This window comes from Danio rerio, chromosome 25, assembly GCF_052040795.2.
Source record: "Danio rerio strain M-AB ecotype USA chromosome 25, GRCz13ab, whole genome shotgun sequence".
Classification (NCBI taxonomy): domain Eukaryota; kingdom Metazoa; phylum Chordata; class Actinopteri; order Cypriniformes; family Danionidae; genus Danio; species Danio rerio.
Genome location: NC_141045.1, coordinates 26,734,254 through 26,758,370, shown reverse-complemented (window position 1 = coordinate 26,758,370; position 24,117 = coordinate 26,734,254). Strand labels below are relative to the sequence as shown.

Below are 24,117 nucleotides of genomic sequence, written 5' to 3'. Positions count from 1 at the left end.
CCAGAGAAGATTTAATTTATGAAATATTCACAATTTTAAACCGTATACAAAAGAAAGGAGGGACAGTAGGGTTTTGCTGGATACCTGCGCATAAAGGAATATATGGAAATGAAATGGCTGATAAACTGGCAAAGGAAGCATTGAAAAGTAATATATTAGATATTACGGTTCCCTTAGGAAAATGTGAAATTAAATCTATTATTAAAGAAAATATTAAGAAAGAATGGCAAGGAATCTGGGATAGAGATAAGAAAGGACGACATCTATATAAAATTAAAAAAATAGTAGAGACAAAAAGAAATGTGAGAGAGAGGAATATAAGGTACCATGTGTCAAAAAGTTTGACTGATGACTGCCACGCCCCTTTTAGGGCGGGGCTTCCGGTGTAAACCCCGCCCCTTTCCGTTAATTAGATTCTTATCAGTTGAATTAAATTAATAATTCCGGTAATTAGATTCTTATCAGTTGAATTAAATTAATAATTCCGGTAATTAGATTCTTATCATTTTAATTAAATTAATAATTCCGGTAATTAGATTCTTATCAGTTGAATTAAATTAATAATTCCGGTAATTAGATTCTTATCAATTGAATAAAATTAATAATTCTGTTATTATTACATTAAAATGAGATATTTTAATATTATGAAATAGATTTTAATGAAATAAATTATACCAACCGTTATTAAAACTATATTATTAACTAATTTACAGTAATATATTTTAATTATTGTAATAAATTCAGTTATCATAATTATGCAATATTATATTGTCATTATTGTTTTAAATTATGTTAATGTAATTAACTTATAATATATTATGTTAATGTATTATGTTAGAATTAATAAACTAAGGTATATGCACCGGTGTGTTGCCTTTGCTCTGTTATGGTCAGAACTGAGTGTCTGTGTATGTGTGTGCGTCTCTCCGGCTCGAGTGTGGGTGTGTCGAGAGGCTCTGGCTGTGCCTGTGTGGGTGTGTGTGCGGGAAATTTGAACCGGTTGAAGCGTGCCTGAGAAAGATAAAATACATCTGATGACTGTTACGGCGTATGCGTGTATCTGATAAGTGAACATTATGACATCGGATGTTAAATAAAACGCAAACGTCCGTTTACATGTTTATCGTTCAGTCCAGCTCTTTCCGGCTGTTAAAGCGTGAGACTGTGTGTTTTTATATCTGTTTGCGTCTCTCTGGTACGGCTCTCGGTCTGTTTGTATGTCTCTCTATCTGGGCGAATGAGATAATGATTGTTCAACATTGAGAAATATTCATCCATCGTGATTATTACGGTTGTTTAACTTTATTTCAATGTTATAATAAAACAATAAACGATTAACTGTGTTGTATGATCCATTTCTAATGTAAAGATTATCACATGCAATTTTTTAATCTATCTATGATGCAAACTGTGAATAAATGTTCAATTACAAATATTTTATATTCCTACACAATGAATATCAAATATTTAACTTTAATTAAATGTTATAATAAAACAATAAACGAATAACTCTGTTGTAAGACCCATTTCTAACGTAAAGTTTATCTCGTACAATTTTTTAACCTATCTATGATGTAACCTGTGAATAAATGTTCAATTACAAATAAATTAAAATCATACACAATCAATATTAAATATTATTATAAACACTCGACACGATTTGAATGTTATATTATTTTGGTTCAATATAGAAATATAGGAAGAAATGAATTCAGGAAACTGTATTTAATAAACCATCATCATTTTGGTATGATGTTTAACTCAATACCCCGTTGTTAAATATTTTAATCCATGCTAAAGATAACCTCTTACATCATTTTAATGATTGCCGCAAGTAGGTTGTATATTGTTTACATTAATAATCAGGCATACGTCAGATAATCAATATTGAACGTCTTGTTTTAGTCTATTTAAGTTTATTTGATACAAACATTAAACTGCGTTTACGTTTCTTTTAATTTGGCTGTCTGTTATGCAAACAGTCGTGCGGCACCTCTGTCGAACTAATTTCCTCAGCGCTGCATGAAGCGTCTACAAGTCTCTGCGATAAGGTTATAGCCGTTGTCCGTTGTAATAAACACAGTAAGGATCCGAACACATCTGTGAACACGAACAGCGGGTGGTTCCGCTAAGGTCTTTTGATGCCGATAAGCGCCATGGGTCTCTGAGCACAAACATAGACCTCTAGCGCCATCTAGTGTTTACTCAGCAAATACATAAATTCGGTTATCCCCTTATTTTCACCGTGTTAAATTAATTATGTTTAACCTTATCTAAATAATAAACGAGTGTTTTACATCAACTTGGATGCAATAGTCTAAAAGACCATATTAGCTACAATTATCATATTCCATGTTTTATCCAAACACATCTGATATTTTAATCAAAATAACCACGTATTTATGTCACCATTAAAACAGTAATATTACTTGATAAAATGTTTCCGGATGCTTGATTATATATTATCCGACTACAATAATAGATAATAACAATGTTTTTAATTTCATTCATATAAAGTGAAATGATTCAATATTAAAGATATGCGTGATATAATACATACACGACTATATATATATATATATACTTTATTTAACCCTACATTCGAGTTATTCCATTACTTTATATCAGGTTTTAACGATACTGTTTAATAATTAAATAATCTATAAACTAGCTGTCATAATATATAAAAGATATTTTTATTTCTACTATTATATAAAAGTCCGTGTTTGTGATTCTGAAAGTAATACATTCGAGTAGTTTTTATGGTTCTTATCTCTCTCCGACACCTGGGCACGACCCCCACATCTTTATACTTAAATACAGCAGACAACCAGGGGAAAGTTATTCATCTGGTCATCGCCTGTTGATGTGATTCGTCTCCTTCGCCATCTCTTCTAGTCTACACTAAACTTTTTGAGGAAGCATGGCTCGTCGTAAGTAAAATTATATTATTATGCTGTAATACATTACATTAAGTAATACTTCGTCAGTCATACTGTGACCTGAAATATTTTCAATCTATCAGCTTTTATGTTACAGAATTAAATTCATCAGAGATTGATGCTTTTGAAGCCATCAACCAATTCTGTGAGTAAATACTGTTTTATACGGATATTTTATATGTTATATAAACGGCTGTTTTAAATCATACATTTCTGCTTTATCTCGTAGTGTTGCCTCGATCCAATGCTGACGCCCAAAGGGAAGAAGGTAAATGTTTTATTTAAATGAAATATTCTAGGCCCATTGTATCCTAGCGTGTATTCGAAACCCGGTTAGAAAACACACGTGGCCCGAAGACGAGCGCTTTTCATACAGGCCACAGAAATAGTCATGTGATTTTGGTCATTCAATATCTCTAGAATGGTGCAGCAATAGATAATCTAAACGTTATTAATACAATATTTTCACTTTTATGTTTCAGATATAATCGAGGTCATTGATTTAACAGCGGAGGACGAGCAAGAAGCCACCGATCTGGTCCAAGCCACGTTGGTCAGCTCGACACGGCCGGAAAAAAGACGCCTTGATTATAACTTTAGCCCTGTTTCAAACAAGAGGCTGAAAATTTATACCGCCGTACAGGATCAACATATTGAATATGATGGTGATGATGAAGATGAAGCTCGTTTAGGTAATGTACTATCTTGTTTTATACGGTTTAAATCTATGTAATTTATAACTGTTGAATTGTGCGCCCGTCCATGCTGAATGTTTCATGCTAGAGCTAGTTTGAATTTTTTTTTTTTTTCTGAATATGCACTATCTGCTTCTACTCTAGTTCCGCGATCACCGGATACCAGCCCGCTCGGACCTCGGGAAAGTGTTGAAATACAACAACGTAAGTGTTTTATTAACTGTGAAAATACATTAATCGGATATGATGTGTACACATTTCTGTTAATTTAAATTACATTATATATGCATTTCTACTCTAGTTCCCACGTCTCCGGCTAGCAGCCCCATCGGACCTTCTGAATCCAGTATTGAGGCACAACATTGTGAGTGTTTTATTTTATTAAATGTAAAATTACGACTTTCTAAACAATATATTAAAGACTTTTTCTTTTTAATGATGTTTTAGCACCAAGCCCTCAACGCTGGTCGGATGACGGTGAATCCAGCGATGGTTATGCCTCAACGCTAGGTGGCGGTCGCAGTCCTGTATATACACCATACCCGTCTTTAGTAGTAGAAGAAGAAGACGAGCCGGAAAAGGAGGAAGAAAACAATCATGGCGGCGACCACGTTTTCCAACCACAACAAGCCGATGATCTCACACTAACAGGACCCAGCTTTATCGTCGAACCCGATTTTAATCAACTAGTTCTGCAATATCTAGAGCGAAACCAGGTAAAAATTGATCAGATATCTGAATATGTTTTACACCAGCAGCGTGATATAGATGAACAATTAAGGGGTGCAAATCAGAAACTGACTGAGGTGTTAAATTTACTGAACAAAGCTGAACGTGATCGCCGTGTTTTAGGTTCAATACTCTGTTCAATTAAAAATGCTTTGATACGTAGATGATTCACCAATAACACTGTTTTTATTTACTCAATGTACTATTATTACTAGATTTTGATTCATGTTAGCTAGCCTTATGTTTTAGTTATTCATTTTGATCAAGTGTGTTAAGTTTGTGTGTAATATCTGATCTCTTTTGTTTGATTAGTTAGATTTTACATTTTCCCCTGTATTAATTTTCTTAATTCTGTTTTTGATTGTACATTTTAAAAGATTTATAAATTTTCAATTTGAGTTTACAATTAAACATTGTATTTGGTTTGTTTCATACTGTTTCAATGTATACATTTAATCATCTTTGATTAAGATATAAATTCTATTCAATATTATTAATACTGTTTTAGTTATTCAATTAAAATATTTCTATTTCTTTAATTTTTTCTGTTTTACATTTTTTAAAATTCAATTCTATATTGTTTAATACTGTTTTTAGTTTCACATTTAAAATATCTGATTTGTTTATTTCTGCTTTAGTTATATATTTTAAAATTTAATTAATTTTGTTTCTGTTTTACATTTTTAAAATTTGATTCTATATTGGTTAATATTGTTGGTGTTATACATTAAAAATATCTGATTTGTTTATTTCTGATTTAGTTTTAAATTGGTTATTTCTATCGATTCATACTGTGTATTTCTTTACAATTATCTTTTTATACCATTACTGATATTGTTGTTAATGCCTTTCTAATAAAATAGATTTAGATTGTGTCCGTTTTATATGAATAAAATATAAAATAATAAAAAACAATAATATAACCATAAAGTATACCTGAAAATAAAATTAATAAAACAAGCCAGGTGTACAACAATAAATAAAATAAAGAAAATATTAACACATTTAAAAGTAATACCCGAAATAATTAAAAAGTCATACCTAAAATAATTAAAAGTAAAGAATAAAAAATAAAATATTAATAATACTAAAACAAACTTAACTATAAACAATCAATAAAAACAATAATATCAACATAAAAATTAAAAAGTAAAGAATTAAAATATTAATAAAACTAAAACAAATCTGATTATAAATATTAAATTAAAAATTAAAATAAAATAATTTTAAAATAAAGGATAAAAATAATTTTAACTAGTCAATAAAAATAAAAGTTTGTAAAAAATATTAATTAAACATAACTATAAATAAAACTAAAAGATTAAATAAATTCTATGGTACGATATTCAATAAAAGTAATCATTAATTTAAACAATAAAGTAAACATTTTAAATTCAAAATAATAATCAAGTAAATAAAATAACTGTAATGGGTAACGTAAATACCTCAGATGATGCACACAAAAATCAACCAGATCAATCATTATCTGTTACACCACAAAGGTCTATCGATCCTGACACAGATAGATTCTTAGATGATTTGCAGTTAAATTCTATGGACGATGCTTTTAACTTCGATTCTATTTTAAGTCCAAATTTAGATGAGATGGATCAGGAAAATGAATTTAATTTATCAGACTACGTACAAGCGTTATTATCTACCGAACAGGGCGGTGGGGCACTAACTCAGGATGCCACTCCTTATAACGACACTAACGGTGTGCCGTCAGCTACCCCGATTGATCATGAACAGCCGACGACTAGTCGCGCGATAAATGATACATGTAATAACAAAACACCGCACCCGGCCGTCGACAATGATCAGCAACCATCAACATCCGCTAATGTTGAACCTTTAGGTCAACAACATATCGACATTGAAACATTGTTGAGAGAAGGTGGTAGTGTAAATGAATATCACGTTTTACCAAGACCTCGTTTCAACAGCGTATCGCTGCGTAGGTCTTTAAGTATGAGTGAAATAAGATCGCAGGATTTAGCGACGTACCACATACGTTTACACAATACAATGGATGACATAGTGTCATTTGCTAGACAGATTGGCGGTGACGGTAGCGTTATCAATTTATGCCTTAGAACCCCATCTCTGAAATCCGATGTAAACGCTGTTTTAACACCGAGTAATAATTATGACGTTAATCTTTTTATGGACCAAATTGTGAAAATTCTACAGAGCGATGACCAGTTAGCAGCTAACGAAACTGTCGAGATTGAAGCTGATGTTGTAATGAACAGACTAGGAGGCGGTCGTCGTAAACTCACTGATTTGGCATTTGATCAGGTAATCAAAAGAAAAAAAAACGAGCTTGTTTATACCTACAAACATATCAAACAAACTATGCTTCTCTATATGTCTAGCACATTTTCTAGAGCCTGAATTACCTGAGTGTGAATTAGAAAACCGTGCAGCGATCATACACGATAAAGCTGGTCTTGCTATCCAACAGGAAGTAGGTCTTCACGACATTGATAGATTTGAACGACTGTTTGATGTAAAAATTGTTGTTTTTTATTGTTTAAACACTGGCGTGTTACAAACCTACGTAAATAACAAAGAGCCGCACCCCAAAACGTTGTTCCTTTATCTACAAGACGAACATTACTACATGATTCTCAATTTGACATCTTTCATAGGCGCTAGCTATGTCTGTGAATTTTGCTATAAAGGGTTCTCGTACGTTAATCACCACCAATGCGATTACGTCTGTAATGTCTGTTTTGACAGTGATTGCTACAAGCATCCTAAAAAAACCATCCATTGCCGCGATTGTCTGCGTTATTGCAAATCGGCTTACTGCTACGATGCTCACAAGACAAAGGTGCTTGAAAGAGGTAAAGTGCCTTGTGACATTATAAAATACTGTAAGCAATGCGGTAGACGTTACGAAAAGTACCGGTCTCCGCATGTGTGCGCCCCTATCCGTTGTTGGGCATGCCGTGAAGAACTTACCAGCGCAGGGGTGCATGAATGTTTTATCAAGCCTGAAATACTCAAAAAACCACAGAAAAAATATGTTTTTTACGATTTTGAGACCCGTTATGAAAATGGTAGGCACGTTGCTAATTTTGTCTGCGCGATAACATTTCGCGGTACAAGATTTGTAGCTGAAGGAACTGATTGTGTTAAAAAAATGATTACGCATTTCAGAAAACCCAGATACAAAGGCTACTGTTTTATAGCTCATAACGCGTCCAGATTTGACTCCTTTCTAATTCTTGAATATTACTGCAAAGCCGGTCTAAAAATGGACATCATCATGCAAGGTTGTAAATTAATATTAATGATCGATGATGTGTTCGAACACCGCTACATCGATAGCATATCATTCATCCCGATGGCTCTATCGAAGATGCCCGCGGCATTAAATCTCACCACGACGGAGAAAGGCTACTTTCCGCATCATTTCAATAGAAAAGAAAATGAGAACTATATCGGCCTTATCCCAGACAAAAAGTTCTATGGGTATGACAACCTATCTGAAAAAGATAGAGTAAAGTTCGATGCATGGTACGCTACTGCTTCACGGTCGGTCTTTAACTTTAAGGAGGAGTTGTACCACTATGGCGAAAACGACGTTATCTTGCTACGCGAAGCGTGTATGAAATACCGCGAGTCCTTCATAGAGTGTACTCAAATCGATCCGTTCAGTTTCACGACTCTTGCAAGTTGCTGTATGGGGGTGTTCAAAACTCATTATCTCGTAGAGGACACTGTGGCTCTAACTCACAATAATGCGTACATTCAACAAAATAAAACGTTCTCAAGCGTGTCGATCGAATGGTTGGAGTATGTAAAAAAGTCTAGAAACGTCGACGTTCATCATGCTCTGAATCATGGTGAAATGCAAATCGGTAAATTTTTCTTAGACGGTTATTATGAACAGGGCGGAGTTAAGTATGCTCTCGAATTCAACGGTTGTTTCCACCATGGGCACGAATGTCGCTACGAGCCCCACGACCTACACCGACTGTCGGTGGTCCCGTACGGTGTTCTCAGAACTCGGTCTGACGAAAAGGTCGAAATTCTACAAAGTGCGCATGGTATGAAGGTAGAGGTTATCTGGGAATGTGAATGGGCTAAGATGAAGCAGACAGACGCTTCAGTGATGGAATTTATGAGCAATTATTCGGCTCCCGAGAGACTGAAACCCCGAGATGCTCTTTTTGGCGGGGCGCACGAATGCTTATAAGTTGTATCACAAAGTGTCCGATGGCGAGAAAATCAGTTACCTTGATTTTACATCTTTATACCCGTTCTGTCAATCAAGAAAGAGTTACCCGATAGGTCACCCGGAAATAATTTTCCACGATTTTCAACCGATTGAAAATTATTACGGTCTTATCAAAGCCACCGTGTATCCGCCGCGTAAATTACTACACCCGGTCCTACCTTACAGATGCGGCGGTAAACTCATGTTCCCGCTATGTCGCACATGCGCGCATGCGGAAAACCAGACATCATGCTGCGATCACACAGATGACGAGAGGGCTCTTTCCGGCTGCTGGGTCAGTATTGAGCTCTTAAAAGCGATCGAGAAAGGCTATGTAGTCGTCAAACTCGACGAAGTTTGGCATTTTCCTGTAAGGACGCATAAATTGTTTAGCGAATACGTTAAAACGTTTTTGCGTTTGAAACAACAAGCATCCGGGTACCCTTCAAACGTAGTCACCGATGCTGAAAAAGAGACTTATATTCGCGAGTACTACGAGAAAGAGGGGATTCAACTTGACCCGTCAATGATTTGTCATAACCCCGCCCAGCGTGCCATAAACAAGCTATTGTTAAACAGTTTGTGGGGGAGGTTCTCTATGCGTGAAAACCTTCCAGGTACCAGATTGGTGCATGACCCTGAAGATTTCACCAGGATCGTTTTTGGCAAAACTAATAATTTGAAATATTTCACATTCATCTCAGATGATGTGGCTATCGTCCAGTATCAACAGTCTCAAGACACTCCTAGTACTACTCGCGACATTAACGTTTTCGTGGGAGCTTTTACGACGGCGTTCGCCAGGATGGAATTGTACAATTTGATGGACAAACTAGGCGATCGTTTGTTATACTCCGACACGGATAGCGTTATTTTTGTATCTAAGGAGGGCGATTGGATACCGCCTCTCGGTGATCATTTGGGAGAGCTGACGGATGAAATAGGTGATGGTGATTATATTACTGAGTTTTGCTCCAGTGGTCCAAAATCATACGGGTACCGTACCGCCGGCGGTAAGGTTTGCATGAAAGCTAAAGGTATAACTCTGAATGCTAAAAATTCAGAATCGATAAGATTAGACACATTGATTGGTCTGGTTGACGGATATGTGACATCCGGTGATGACACTCAATACATTTTAGCACAGGCTGACAACATTGTCAGGAATAAAAAACAGCTCACGCTGCACAACAAATCAGTCGTTAAAAAGTTCAAGGTGGTGTATAACAAACGCAGACTTTTACCCGATTACACGACTCTGCCATATGGCTTTTAATTCAATGCATAGAGGAATGCGTGAAGCGGTTGATTTTGATTTCAGGCTTCAACATCCGTTTTCGTGTGTAATAAGCGGACCATCCAATTCTGGAAAGTCTTTTTTTGTGAAAATGCTTTTGGAGAATGCTGTAAATATGGTTTCTAAAAAAATTGATAATGTTGTTTTTTTGTATGACTGTTGGCAACCTTTGTATGATGACTTGTTGAAAATGTATGACATTAAATTTGTTGAAGGTATACCTCAGAGTCTGAATGATGATCATTTACTACCACGTGATAAAACAAACTTGTTGATTATCGACGATATGATGAAAGAAGCTACTGGCAATACTGAGATTGAAAAAGTCTTCACGCAATACGTGCACCATCGTAATCTCTCTGCAATTCTTATCGTGCAAAATTTGTTTGTTCAAGGCAAATCCAGCAGAACCATTAGTTTAAACACAAATTATTTAATTTTGTTTAAAAACCCTCGTGATGCAAACCAAGTAGCGGTGTTGGGTCGTCAGACGTATCCTGGTAACACAAAATATTTTATGGAATGTTATCATGATGCCGTCAAGAGCCCTTTCGGCTATCTCATGATAGACTATAAAGCTAAAACTCCGGAACAATATCGTCTCAGAACTGGATTGTTTTCAGATCGCCAGGTAGTCTATCTCCAGAAAAAAAGAAGAACGTAATAACGAACCATGTCCTCACGACTGTGTAAACATCTACCTGTATTAAAAATGTTACATAAATCTAGTCCTAAACAAAGACGACTTATTCTTCAGTCGGCGTCTGACGAACTCATTTTAGCGCTGTGTGAATTAGCTCTAAACATCCTACACGGAGTTATCCCTATCAACAGACAGCAATATAGAAAGTTGAAAAAGAAGAGGGCTGAGATAAAATTGCTTGCTAATAAAAAAATCAACATTTCGTCTAAGAAAAAAGTCTTTAACCAGACCGGTGGATTTCTTTTGCCGCTGCTAAGTGTCGCTATACCATTTATTTCAAGTTTGATCGCGTCTAGACAGAGTTAAAGGATGGAGTATGCCGAGAAAATGTACCTCGTACCACAGAATCAGCTGGATAAAATACAATCAACAAATACTCGCGAGAACATTCAACAGGTTGCAGAGAATGATCTTGATACGGCTATAAGAAATATTTTACTCAGGACCGATTTGGATCAACGTGAAAAAGTTAAACTTTACTCAAACATCTTAACCAGATATTTAACAATTGTTAAGCTAGGCGATCGCGAGAGTAGTGTTTTAACACTCTCACTACCGACCGACGAGCACTATCATAAAGTTAACTCTGTGGAAACACATGGTGAAGACAAGCCAAAAGATGTTGTGACGTCTGAAGTTCTAAAGAACGTACCGTCAAAACGTGTGAAAAACAGCAAGTATATATTAGACAAAATGTCTAAAGCTAAAGATCTCACCTCCTGGTCCGAGTCTGGTGAGTTTGTGTTTAAGGGTAAAGCCATACCTGGTTTGCACATGCTCGATCTAATAAACAACGTTACAGCACCGCAACAAGTACGAGATGACAGAAGACCTAAAGGTTGGACTGAGTTTCTTCAAGCATGCGCAGAATTAAACATACCTTTTTCGACCGTGCCAAACCAGCAAGTTAGGAGTAAGATTAATAGTTTAAAAAATGATCCTATTGACGATGATCAGGAGTCTGTGTCTACTAAAAAAACTCGTAAAAAGAGAAAAAGCCAACAAAGGACACAGCTGCTGGATGAGGACGTGTTTGTTTCACCGACTCGTGAAAAGAGTCGATGGTTGAATTTTTAAATGTTTTATGTTTATGTATCACTATCTTGAAATAAAAATGAACAAAACAGATGATGATTGTAAGCTGTTTTTATTACTCATTAAATTGATTTATGCATCATGAAAGAATCACAAGTCTGAACACAATGGGTACACAAATACATGTTTTCGCTACATACATTTGATTTTAGTTTTTTCACAAAAAGTTCTACCATTTTGTCATTTTTAACATAATTTTTACTATACAGATTCATCAGATAACTGTAGTCACGACCCCTAGACAGATGATACAAGAAAAAAACACAGTGCTGACCACACACATTTGACATATAGTCCTGAACACGTTTTGTAGAATATCTTGTCACGGTAGTATTTGTCATTAAAAAGTTTTTGATGGATATTGGAAACCGATCGCTGTCCGGTTTGTTGCCGAAACTGTCAAAAAAACATCCGGTACCATCTCGCGATAAATATACAGCTAACCAATGTTCGCCCGGTAGGTCTGAAGGATGTGTGTTAATAATAACCATCGTCGGTAAGTTTGTTAACGGTCTTTCAGGTAGTTGATCAGACGGTAGAGTTCCAAGAAAATGAGTGTTACATGTAATTTTATCCATAATATCGTTTAACTGTATGGTGTTCATAACCGATTAATAGTAATCAACCAGAATCTGCCTTCGGTTAGACACCTCAATGATACTGTCAAACACCGAGTAGATGATGAGGTTTATGGTATTTGGCAATGGCTGCCTGAAGCGGACTTCGAGTCTGATATTTCCAGACTTTATAAGCGATACGTGTTGTCCGCAGTCTTCGTCCGGTGTAAGGTTGAACGCGTAAAGGGTATATCCCCTGGAGAATTCAGATCTGCTGATAGACAGAGCGTGATTTTTAAGATGTCTGCCGGTAGCTGATACGAGTTGATAATATTCTCGCACCACGGAACCGTCTGTAAAATTTGGCTGCAGAGGTTTAGCAGGAATTTGTTGACCATCGACGTAGATGGCTAGGAACTCCAAATCGTAATGATTGAACGCAAAGGGGTTTTTATCATAAGAACCGGTAAATGCATCGTTATCGGTCATCCCCAAGACTATTGATTTCGGTAAAGTACCCAAAAATAGATTTTCCTGATTTGAAACTCGGGCTCCTTGGGGTATGGAGAAATTTTTCAGGCAGACCCTGTCAATCGGATACTTTGCATTGGTCGAGAGTAACGCCTGAGCATGGGCCAGCCGAACGTTCGGTGCGACTGATACTTTCTTGACAAATAGCGATGCAGACACAATCTTTAATTTATAGGCTATGTCATCACTCCTCATCAGACAGAACTCATCTTTACCTCTGATCATGCGTATTTTTATATCGACGCCATTGAGCATTAATTTTTCTTGGAAGAAAATATCACTGTGAATAGGACCCATCAGCTCGACAATCTTACTCTTGCTCGTGTATGTTGACCTTCTCAGCAGACCCTGGTTATTGGCTAATGGGTCTTTGTCATCCATATGACCGGCCGTGTCTTTGAAGAAGAGACCGGCGCTAAATGACGATTCCAGCGTGTCTTTACTGTAGTTGATGAGACTCTCGATGATACAACGGTAGGGATGTGTGCTTGAGCTTTGGGAGATTAACCGATCGCCGAGACTGACGTCTACTTGTGAGAAAATGGTGGCCGCCGGGTAATTGATTAATCCGACTTTTGCAGGATCAGCTATTTCACCACCATTAGGCTTTGTGATTTTCAGTCTTAGATGTAGCATTGTGTTATTTAGATCGATGTATTCCTCGCCAGATCCTGCTATGAAAAACTCCAAAGGCGACGAATCCGAGATGGCCGATAGAGGGGGTATCTCCACATACGTATTTTTCTCTATAGCCGTCTGTGTAAAAGGTACTGTAAATAAGTCAAGCTCCGACTTGATACACTCTCCAGACATGCGATGCAGTAGAGCCATGTTAGAAAATGGTGTTTATGTTTCTTTTAGCGAAGGTATTTCGTCTCACAGTCTTCTTACGCTTCCTGCGTGTGAGTGACAATTTCCTGACAGTGCGCTTTTTCTTTATAGGGTGACCACGCCTTCTGACCCCTGGTGGTTTAGACGTTCTCTTACGGGCCATGACCATAAGACCTGAACCGTCTTGCTGCCTATCGTCACGAGTTCTTGACAACACATTTGAAATAACGTCCGATGCTATGTTTTTTGCAGCCGCTTTCAAGTGAGGCTTAGCGATGTTGAACCCTGTTTTTAACAACGGCACAGCCATTCTAAACAGACCTCTAAATAACCCACCGAGGCCTGATCCGTACATGACGGCACCGCCTGCATACCCGGGGAGTCCACCTCCAGCTTGATTTTGGTAGTAGTTGACATAATCGTTGATTTCGCCCCGGTGTGTATTGTAATAAGGCATTTTAAAGAGCAGACTGTTTCACTGGTCTAAAATGTAGTTTCACTGTAACTTTACCGTAAGCAAATCGGACCTCTCGGTTTTGATCGTCTTTTATTTCTAGTTTTATGTCTGTGATGATCGATTTGTTGACCGATGCGTAATGCGGTTTGTCGTATCTGACACTGACGATGTCGTTGTTTTCACCCGTTATATGTACGCATCTTAAAAGTGGTACGTAGGAATCACCGACTGATTGGTACTCGATGATATCAGAGTAGACATATAATGTGTAGAATCCACCTCTGATGTCGGCTTGATGGGGTGCATATGTGGTGATGGTCTTGGTAAAATCAGCTTTTTCATGGTAGGATGAATGACCTAGTCCCTCTTCAGGTCTCACTCCTAATATAGCACCTAGTTTCTCATAGAAGCCTATAAATACGGTAGGTTTTGCAACCAGACTAATTTTATTTTTTAATTTATCGTAAAACAATATCCCTGTTGGTTTGATGGTATCGTTTATCATTTTGATCACGGCCGGTATATCCTTGTAGTATCCTCCGGGTATTTGATACCGCCTCGAAACAAAGAAACCGGGTATAACTGTAAGTGCATTTGTTTCTAGTTTTTTTCTCTCTTCATTATCAGGGTCAGGGTATGTGTTTAGGTTGAATATACCATCATCGTCTGTAATGTTATACCAACTTCTAGGATATTCAATTTCAGCGAGACCTACTTCCCATTCCCCTTTCAGATGTATAGTTTTAGCCAAATTAGTCTTATAACTAGATATACGATTTTCAGGATAGACGGATAAAGATGCGTTGCATGGGAGCGTAACGTAGAAACCGTTGTTATCCATAGCTAGATTGTACAATAATAAATAGCATGAAAAAGAAAATGGTAATTTAAGGTTTTTGCAAATCCATAAGAGCTTTTTTGTCTATATAGCTATTAAATTTAGAGGGCCAACCCAACCATTTCACTAAAACGAGTGTAGATCGTCCTTGCTTTTTCTCACCTAAATTTTTTTCCACTTTGAACGATTTGTTTTTATTCACAAATATTTTCTGTATCTCTTGCTCATAAAAAGCTCCGTCGATAACATCACCGTCATAATCTTTGAGCCTGTACACGGGTGGTTGACGCTGTATACACTCAGAAACGGTGAAAAATTCTTCGGTGTAGTTCTGTTCGTAACCTTTGGCAAACGGTCCTCTTACTTTAGAAATCCTAACCACATCACCAACTTTGTATTTGAACACTGGTTTCTGAATCTTTATGTTACCGTAAGAGTTTTGAAACACTGTAGCTTCATTTTCTTTGCAGACATCTATTGGTCTCATCTTGATAGTCTTGTGATAGCTGCTGTTGTAACCATTCATAATATCTTGTAAGACATCGATGTATCGCCGGGAATTAGTAGCGGTTAGAAAACGCCACATTCTACTTTTTAATGTTCTATTAAAACGCTCCACAACACTGGCCTTTAAATCAGTAGCTGTTGCGAAATGATTAATATCGTGTTTTTTCATGAGATCTTGAAAATGTTTATTGAAAAACTCCTTTCCCTGGTCAGTCTGCAACTTTCGCGGAACGCGACCCTCCTCGAGTATAGACTCGAACGCTTTAGTAACTTCGATACTACTCTTATTCTTTAACACCCGACTCCAGGCATACTTGCTGAATATATCGATACACGTCAGCATAAATTTATTACCGTCGTTTTCCGTAGAATAGGCTGACATATCGACGAGGTCGGCTTGAAACTGGGTATCAACTCCGTATACCACAACTCTATTTCGCTTGTATTTTATTGGCGCTGTTTTATGCAAAGTATATGCATCTTCCCCGGCCAACCAGGCCGATACCTGTTTATCACTTAGGCGGACTCCACTGTCCTTAAACACGGCATCTTTTAAGCGTTTTTTACCTCCTAAAGCGCCTGGGCTTGATGGATCATAATAAACTTTCTTCATGATATCAGACATGTCTTTGTTTTGATGGCTCTCAAAGAATAATGCAAAACATTGGTTGTACGAGTCTTTTTATTTAAAACATGGAAACATACATGGCATAAAATCAGAAAATGATTACATAATAACATTACAAACTGTCTAGGTAGCAAAGAAATTGTACACATGATGACATGTTTTTATCTAGAATGTAAGTGACCAAAGATTCAACAATTTCAGCTATGTCATCAACATCGTTTCTCTCAATCAGCGATATACACACATCACACACATAGGTAGTCATACACAGGACATCACCGACTCCAAGCCGATCAGATACTTCAGACATGGCATCTAGAACTCTTTTAATCATAAAACAGGTTGGTTCGGTACCGTTAGCACAAACATTAATCATATTGTCCCATGAATTATCCAGAGTTCTCACAATTTTCATTTCATTCTTGAAATTTATCACCCGTCTGGACCGAGATAATCGGTCATCATTCGTAGCATCGCTAATGACTTTACATAAAAGACCATTTAACTGATTTTTGTAATACTCTTTTAAAAAATTTTCAAGTATCTTACTAGGTTTACATGTATTCCCCATTGTTGAGTTTCAGAGGGTTCGAGGTCTAGCCACTGCGCTGCCAGAAATCGACAGCGTCGCTGACGATTTTCTCACAGGAGTCGTCCAGAATCTTGGTCCTGATGTCTTCCAGTCTTGCAACGATGAACGGCTCGCTCCTCAATTCGTGTAGAATGCCGAGGACTGTTCCGTGGATCATCTGAGGCTGCGACTTCAAACCAACACGCATCATAGCCTGTGACACAGCCGTGTGAAACTCCGGTTTGATCAGTTTATTGACGAGTGTTGCAAAGTTTGAGTCGAAGTAGAATGGTGATGGTTCAAACAGACAGGTGTGTTGCAGCTGGCTGGGGTGGTCGATGGCACAACCCTCACATTCCTTTTTCAGCTGAGCGTCGATGATGTGCTGCATGAGCACAGTGATCAGAGCTTTTATGAGCTTGAACCCGGAACTGGAGAAACACCCATCGGTGACGTCAAACTTGGTATTGTCATCTTTTTTGTACTTGTTGGTCAGGTATGTCAGGTTGCGGTATCCTAGTTCGGTGCAAAATTTATCCAGCCAGTTTTTTTCATCCTTGTTCGCTCCTGAAGATTTGATTAGCTCGAAGCACGGTAAGTCGCGGTCTAGTGCTGAACCTGCGAATTTCGGAAAGCATGGTAAGGCGTTGTCATCAGGAGGAATTGAATCGGGATCCTCGGGCCTGAAGATGGCGAATTGTGAAGAGAGTTGTTGAGACATTTTGTAGTACTGCGGCGGTCACCCCTGGATTAGGCCTTTTTATGCGCGTAGTAGATGGGCGGGGACAACTGCGAATGATCCCGCCCGCTGCGCACAGACCTCTGGGGGTGAAACAGCTGAACTTTAATATTTCTGTATCGATCATTCAAATCACACCATTTGAACAATTTGTTTATGGTTCTAAAAATGTCATCCATCTTGTCGACGTCTCTCCAGAGGATGGGTAGAACCATTTCATATTGCTCATTATGTTCGTCAGCATGTATTATTCCAGAACGCTCACGAAGCTTTGACTTGTCATCACACAAGAATATGTAAATGCAGTCTTCAGGGTTCTTTTCACAGTTGTTTCCAACCAGTCGAAACCTATTGTTTGGTTTTTCAGAATCCCACTCGGCGATAAACAACGGCTCCTGTTTAGATTCCCATACATCTGCCCAGGCATGATTGTAGAATAAGAACCAGTCTTTAGCCGTTAGGACCAGACAGGGGTCCTCCAGACTGTGCGGCTCTCCAGACTCTGTTATGTACAATGTAACAACCCGCTGCTTTTTGTCAAATAGGTAATGACAAATGAGTTCGCTGGGCATAACAACCTGTTTTTTCATGTAACGTTTATTCTCGTGAAGAAAATATGTCAGCTTCAGGTTGGTGATCCTTTTTCTAGGAGCCATCATCACCCTTCTCATTAGGTGGTCGTCCCACTTTTCTTCCATAGAGATAGGGTTACCGTTTAAGTCGGTATTGAGATCATCGGTCCAAATCTGACCGGGTCTGCTAGCGCTCACTTCAAAGTCAGACATGGTTTTGACATAAGTCAGCCTATTACCGGGTCTATATTTATATACACAAATATATGACACACCCATGTTCTGTCTGTTGTATGTTGTGTCAGCATTTTCTTATCATTGATTAGCATTAGGACAGACAATGGTTTATCATTCTATCTTGCTAGAACATCCGACTGATTGCGTCTAACGGTCAACGATTTTTACTTATCTCGTAACAGCATACCGGAAATATGTTGTTACAACCATCAGTTATATATCACTTATCTGATATGTCTTCTATCTTTCACAAACAGACGACCAACGGACAGGTAACGGTTTCCTTATCAACACATGCACACATATGCCTGGTGCCAGTTCTGACCATAACAGAGCAAAGGCAACACAGCGGTGCATATACCTTAGTTTATTAATTCTAACATAATATATTAACATAATATATTATAAGTTAATTACATTAACATAAAATAAAACAATAATGACAATATAATATTGCATAATTATGATAACTGAATTTATTACAATAATTAAAATATATTACTGTAAATTAGTTAATGATATAGTTTTAATAACGGTTGATATAATTTATTTCATTAAAATTTATTTCATAATATTAAAATATCTAATTTTAATGTAATAATAACGGAATTATTAATTTTATTCAATTGATAAGAATCTAATTAACGGAATTATTAATTTTATTCAATTGATAAGAATCTAATTACCGGAATTATTAATTTAATTCAACTGATAAGAATCTAATTACCGGAATTATTAATTTAATTAAAATGATAAGAATCTAATTACCGGAATTATTAATTTAATTCAACTGATAAGAATCTAATTACCGGAATTATTAATTTAATTCAACTGATAAGAATCTAATTACCGGAATTATTAATTTAATTCAACTGATAAGAATCTAATTAACGGAAAGGGGCGGGGTTTACACCGGAAGCCCCGCCCTAAAAGGGGCGTGGCAGTCATCAATCAAACTTTTTGACACATGGTACCTTATATTCCTCTCTCTAATGTGTATGGTAGGAACAGAAAGGAAGAAGTTATATTAACTAGACTGAGGCTTGGACACACTGGATTAAAATCAACTATGTCAATACTAGGAGTTACAGAAAATGATTTATGTGATCATCGTGGAGTAAGAGAAACCGTAGAACATGTTATGTTTGAATGCAGGAAATATATACAAGAGAGGTGGGAACTAACAGAATATTTAAGCAATAATGGACAGAAACATAAAAACTTAGAATATATATTAGGGATAAACGTTAATAGGGATAGTTTAGGGTATAGGATATTGATACAATATCTATATAGCACAGGATTGAGCGAAAGATTATAATAAATAATTTGAATTAAAATGTATTAAGGATCCGGAGGGACTAAGACTGGAAGCAGGAGGAGCTGAACATGCAGTGCCAGCTGACAGCTGAGTCCTGATGGAGAAATTTAGGTAAGCATATTAGTATATATACAGTTGAAGACAAAATTATTAGCCCCCTATAAAATATTTCATTATTTTTCAAATAACTCCCAAATGCTTTTTAATGGATTAAAGATTTTTTCAACACATAATTTTTAAACATAACAGTTTAATCAGGAAGCTTTGAGTGTTTGTAATACAAACAGAAACACAATTATAATCAAAAATAAAAAAAGCTTGGAGGTCAAAATTATTAGCCCTCTGATGTTAATAGTCAATAGTGTAACCCTTTTGCTTGATAACAGCCATCAGTCGTTTATTGTAGCTCTCAACAAGTTTCAAGCATGTCTCCTGAGGAGTGTTAGCCCATTCTTCCTTAGCAAATCTCTCCAGCTCTTCCAGATTTGTTGGTCTTCTGGCATAAACTCTAGACTTCAGTGTCCCCCACAGATTTTCTATTGGATTCAAGTCTGGGCTTTGTGCAGGCCAGTCAAGGACTTTCACTTTGTTCTGTTGAAGGTAGTTCTTTACCAGAAGTGAGGTATGCTTTGGGTCATTATCATGCTGGAATACAAAACTTCGACCCAAACCAAGTTTTGTTGCAGACTGTTTGAGGTTATTTTTCAAAATCTTCTGGTAGTCTTCCTTTTTCATGTTTCCTTCAACCCTGATAAGATTCCCAGTTTCACATGCACTGAAACATCCCCATAGCATTATACTCCCACCGCCATGTTTCACTGTGGGAACGCTGTTCTTTGGATTAAATGCCTCTCCCTTCTTCCTCCAAACATAGGCAACATCTCTATGGCCAAAGAGCTCTAGTTTTGTCTCAACTGACCAAAGGATACGTTTCCAGTATTCATTATTTTTCTCTAGATTGCCCCTGGCTAACTTCAGTCTAGCTTGGAGGTGTCTCTTTTTTAAAAGAGGAGTCTTTCTTGGTCGACAACCTTTCAGTTCACTCCTGTGCAGGGCTCTAGTGACCGTCTTTGCTGAGACATTAATTCCAGACTTGGCTAAGTCATTCACTAGTGTCTTGGCAGTTGTTCTTGGGTCTTTAGAAACCTCTCTTACTAATTTTCTTTCCAAAGTTTTGGAAATCTTTCGCTTTCTACCTCTGCCAGTCATGTTCTCCACAGTGTGGATCTCATTAAACTTCTTGATAATATTTCTCACGGCACTTCTTGACACTTGAAAACGCTTTGATAAACATGTATATCCTTCTCGTTCTTTGTGAGCCTCAACAATTCTTTTTCTCAAGTCTAAACTTATTTCTTTTGTCTTTGTCATGATGACAGAATGCATTATCGTACTATTTGTTTTTCAAGACACCAGGTTTAAGCTTTAAGTGCAATTTAAAGGCTTAATTAGGTTAATTACCTTAACTAGGCAAGTTAGTGTAATTAGGCAAGTCATTGGACAACAGTAGTTTTTTCCTGGAGCCAATCAAACAAATAATTACTTAAGAGGGCTAATAATATTGACCTTAGCAGTTTTTACTTAAAAAAATATATAAATAATTATTTCACCCAAAATAAAAGAAAAAAAACCTTTTCCAGAAGAAAAATACAAAAAGAAATGCTGTGAAAACAATTTTCTTGCTCTGTTCAACAGCACTTGTGAAATATTTGTAAAAGAATACAAATTTCATAGGAGGGCTAATAATTTTGACTTCAACTGTAGATATAAATAAGAACTGTAGGTTGCGGCATGTGCACAATACACCAGCCCGCCAATAAAACAAAAGAAGAAGAAGAAGAAGAACCTACTCGCACACAAGCACACGTCAGGTGTGCGGCTGCAACTACTGCTGAGTAAATGTTGAATTTCAGAAAGTAAGTAGGGGATTTTATCCAACTTAAATAAAGCGATTCTTTTCAATTTAATTAATAAAGACTTGTTCATACTTTTTTTGCAGCAAAAATGCTGATTACCAACGTAATTGTCCACGAATCTGCTGTATTAGCGTTAAAAAAGACTTATTTAGTTAGCATTAGCTTGTTGCAACCTATGGTTGCAACGCCAAAGCCGTTTCCCATGCATTGTTTTGAGTTGTGACGACTTGGCATAACGTTAACTTAACATTAATGACCACAATTAGCATATTGTTTAGCTGTGTATTTGCTAAATGAGCACTGTGCAACGTCCAGTCTAACCCCACTGTATTTTTGTATAATCAGTTTCTATTCTGATCTTAAGTGACTCAATTAATTTGAAATAAAAAATGTCCTTGTTTTTATTGTTGTGATTATTTTTATGATAGTTTTACATTCTTTATGTAAAGCACATTGTTTATAAAGTTTAAAGTTTATAAATAAACTTGCCTGGCAGTGTCATGCTTTGGATAAAATGACAGAGAAAATGGACATAAGATCATTTTTCAGTGCAGCTAAACGCCAAGTACAAAAAGTTCACATATTAGGCAATTTGGCTTTGAGAATGAGTGCTTAGGAAAATACTTATGTCACAATATCAATCACAGGCAAATGAGAAAGAAATGATGGAGGAACAGGCAGAGCAGGGTCAGTCAGATGTACAGTGTCAGGTAAAGGTGTTGTGCTTTATTGAAGGGATAATGACAATTCTTATGGGAGGTGAACAATTTTATTTTTAATGTTTTTGGAGTTGTGGCTGTTTAGCAGATGAATTTCACAGGCTCACCTATTTACAATATGATCGGTCAATTTAACAAGTGTAATGTAAACTAATTATGAGTATGGAAAATGTATTTTCCTGCATTTATTCTGCTTCAGGAGTTAGTCTGTTAAAAGTAAACAACACAACAAACAATGCAATAAATAGTTTTGATAAAAAAATTTGCTTTATCTTTGAACCTAATAAAAACTTTTAAAAAATAATCATAATGACTTAGTCTCCATGTTATAATAATAATGATGAAACTATTTTTAACTGCGGGGGCATATCTTTATTAGTACAATTCGGCTGTATTATTTGTGTCTCCTTCGAAAAAATGCTCATAAGAAATTTTATATTTATTGTCCCCCCCTACTGTTAAATCAGATTTACGCCCATATCAGCAGCTGAAGATAATCGAAATATCCGACCTAAGAAAAGTAAAGTCACCTGTAAATGCGTTGGAGTAGAACGGCGCTCAATCACCAGCCGTTTCCCGGTCCATGCAAATGTAGCCTAATGTAGACGTCCGACTTCTGTAACGTTATAACATGAAGCTTGGTCCACAATACAAACAGAGAACATAGCAATCCAGCTAGTCTCGCTAAGCAATGATGAACGTGTTATATTCTGTTTTTAGTTACTTTTCCCGTGAGAAAAACAGGCCAGAGCACCTGTGTTGTGTTCTCCTCTCTATTTCTCATGCTCTTATCTTATTGGCCAACTTAACCCATCAATTAACTTTGGAAAAAACACTCATTGTCTCAAGCTATTAGTACAGATTAGTACAAAAATATATTTTCACCAAAATACAGAAAACAATCAATATCAAACGGTTTACATTATTAATGTTTCAAGAGAAATGTTTGTGAATAAATACAAACAAATTCTTTCTTAATATACAGATTATAATACTGACATACTTACACATATTATAGAGCTGGTTACATAAAGAAGACACTTGTTCCAACTTGTCATTCTTACAAGACATGAATATGAAAGGATTTAGATGTGCAGATACAGATGAGATAGATTTAAATTCAGATCAGAGGGGGTTTGAATCACACAGAAAATATCAATAAACGACCCCCCCCCTCCATTACTAGTAACGTTAGCCTAAGACTTTAGCACAGTAGCCTACTGTTTAAGCCTTTTCCCCCAGCGCTTTAATTATTATCACTATAAATGATCACAATCTCCCGTATGATCTGATGATAGTACTTTTGTTTGATAGTAATGTATAGTGTCTATATGGTATATGTAAATATTTAGAGTGTGAAATTGTTGGACAACCACCACACACACACATTAAACAGCAAAATAAACATGTCTATAGCTTACTAAAAGCCTTTATGTCTGTTCATATATTTTATATAAATGCAGAGCAGCAAGACCCATGGGATTTCATCAGCCACTCACCATCAGAGTCCTCAGTGGAAGCTGAGAAGAGCAGAAGAGGAAGCCAAGCAAGAGATGCCAGAAAAAAGGGGGAAGGAAATAATGTTATTTTGCTGTTTGAATATAGGTAGGCGCATTGGGTAGCACAATCGCCTCACAGCAAGAAGGTCGCTGGTTCGAGCCTAGGCTGGGTCAGTTGGCATTTCTGTGTGGAGTTTGCATGTTCTCCCCATGTAATGTAATGTAATGTATATTTATATAGCGCATTTATTGTGTATGGTCATACACCCAAAGCGCTTCACAATCATGAGTGGGGTCTCTCCACACCACCAACAGTGTGCAGCATCCACTTGGATGATGCGACGGCAGCCACAGGACAACGGCGCCAGTGCGCTCACCACACACCGGCTATTGGTGGAGTAGAGAGACAGTGATAGAGCCAATTCAGTGTAAGGGGATGATTGGGAGGCCATAATCGTTAGGGCCGATAGAGGGACTTTGGCCAGGACACCGGGGTTACACC

The 24,117-nt window shown here is 36.9% G+C and overlaps 2 protein-coding genes across 2 annotated transcripts in view; one reads left to right on the top strand and one right to left on the bottom strand.

Annotated features, from left to right (window-relative positions):
- The window catches only part of LOC147837713 (uncharacterized), a 977,861-nt gene that overhangs the window by 353,417 nt on the left and 600,327 nt on the right, over positions 1-24,117 (bottom strand). The gene's annotated exons all lie outside the window — the stretch shown is intronic.
- Positions 2,924-10,112, top strand: LOC147837834 (uncharacterized). The gene is made up of 8 exons (XM_087312748.1): positions 2,924-2,933; positions 2,977-3,087; positions 3,172-3,210; positions 3,425-3,634; positions 3,782-3,841; positions 3,939-4,001; positions 4,085-4,353; positions 6,560-10,112. Exons 1-8 carry the CDS (start codon positions 2,924-2,926, stop codon positions 6,761-6,763), a joined length of 966 nt encoding a protein of 321 aa, XP_087168874.1. The 3' UTR covers positions 6,764-10,112.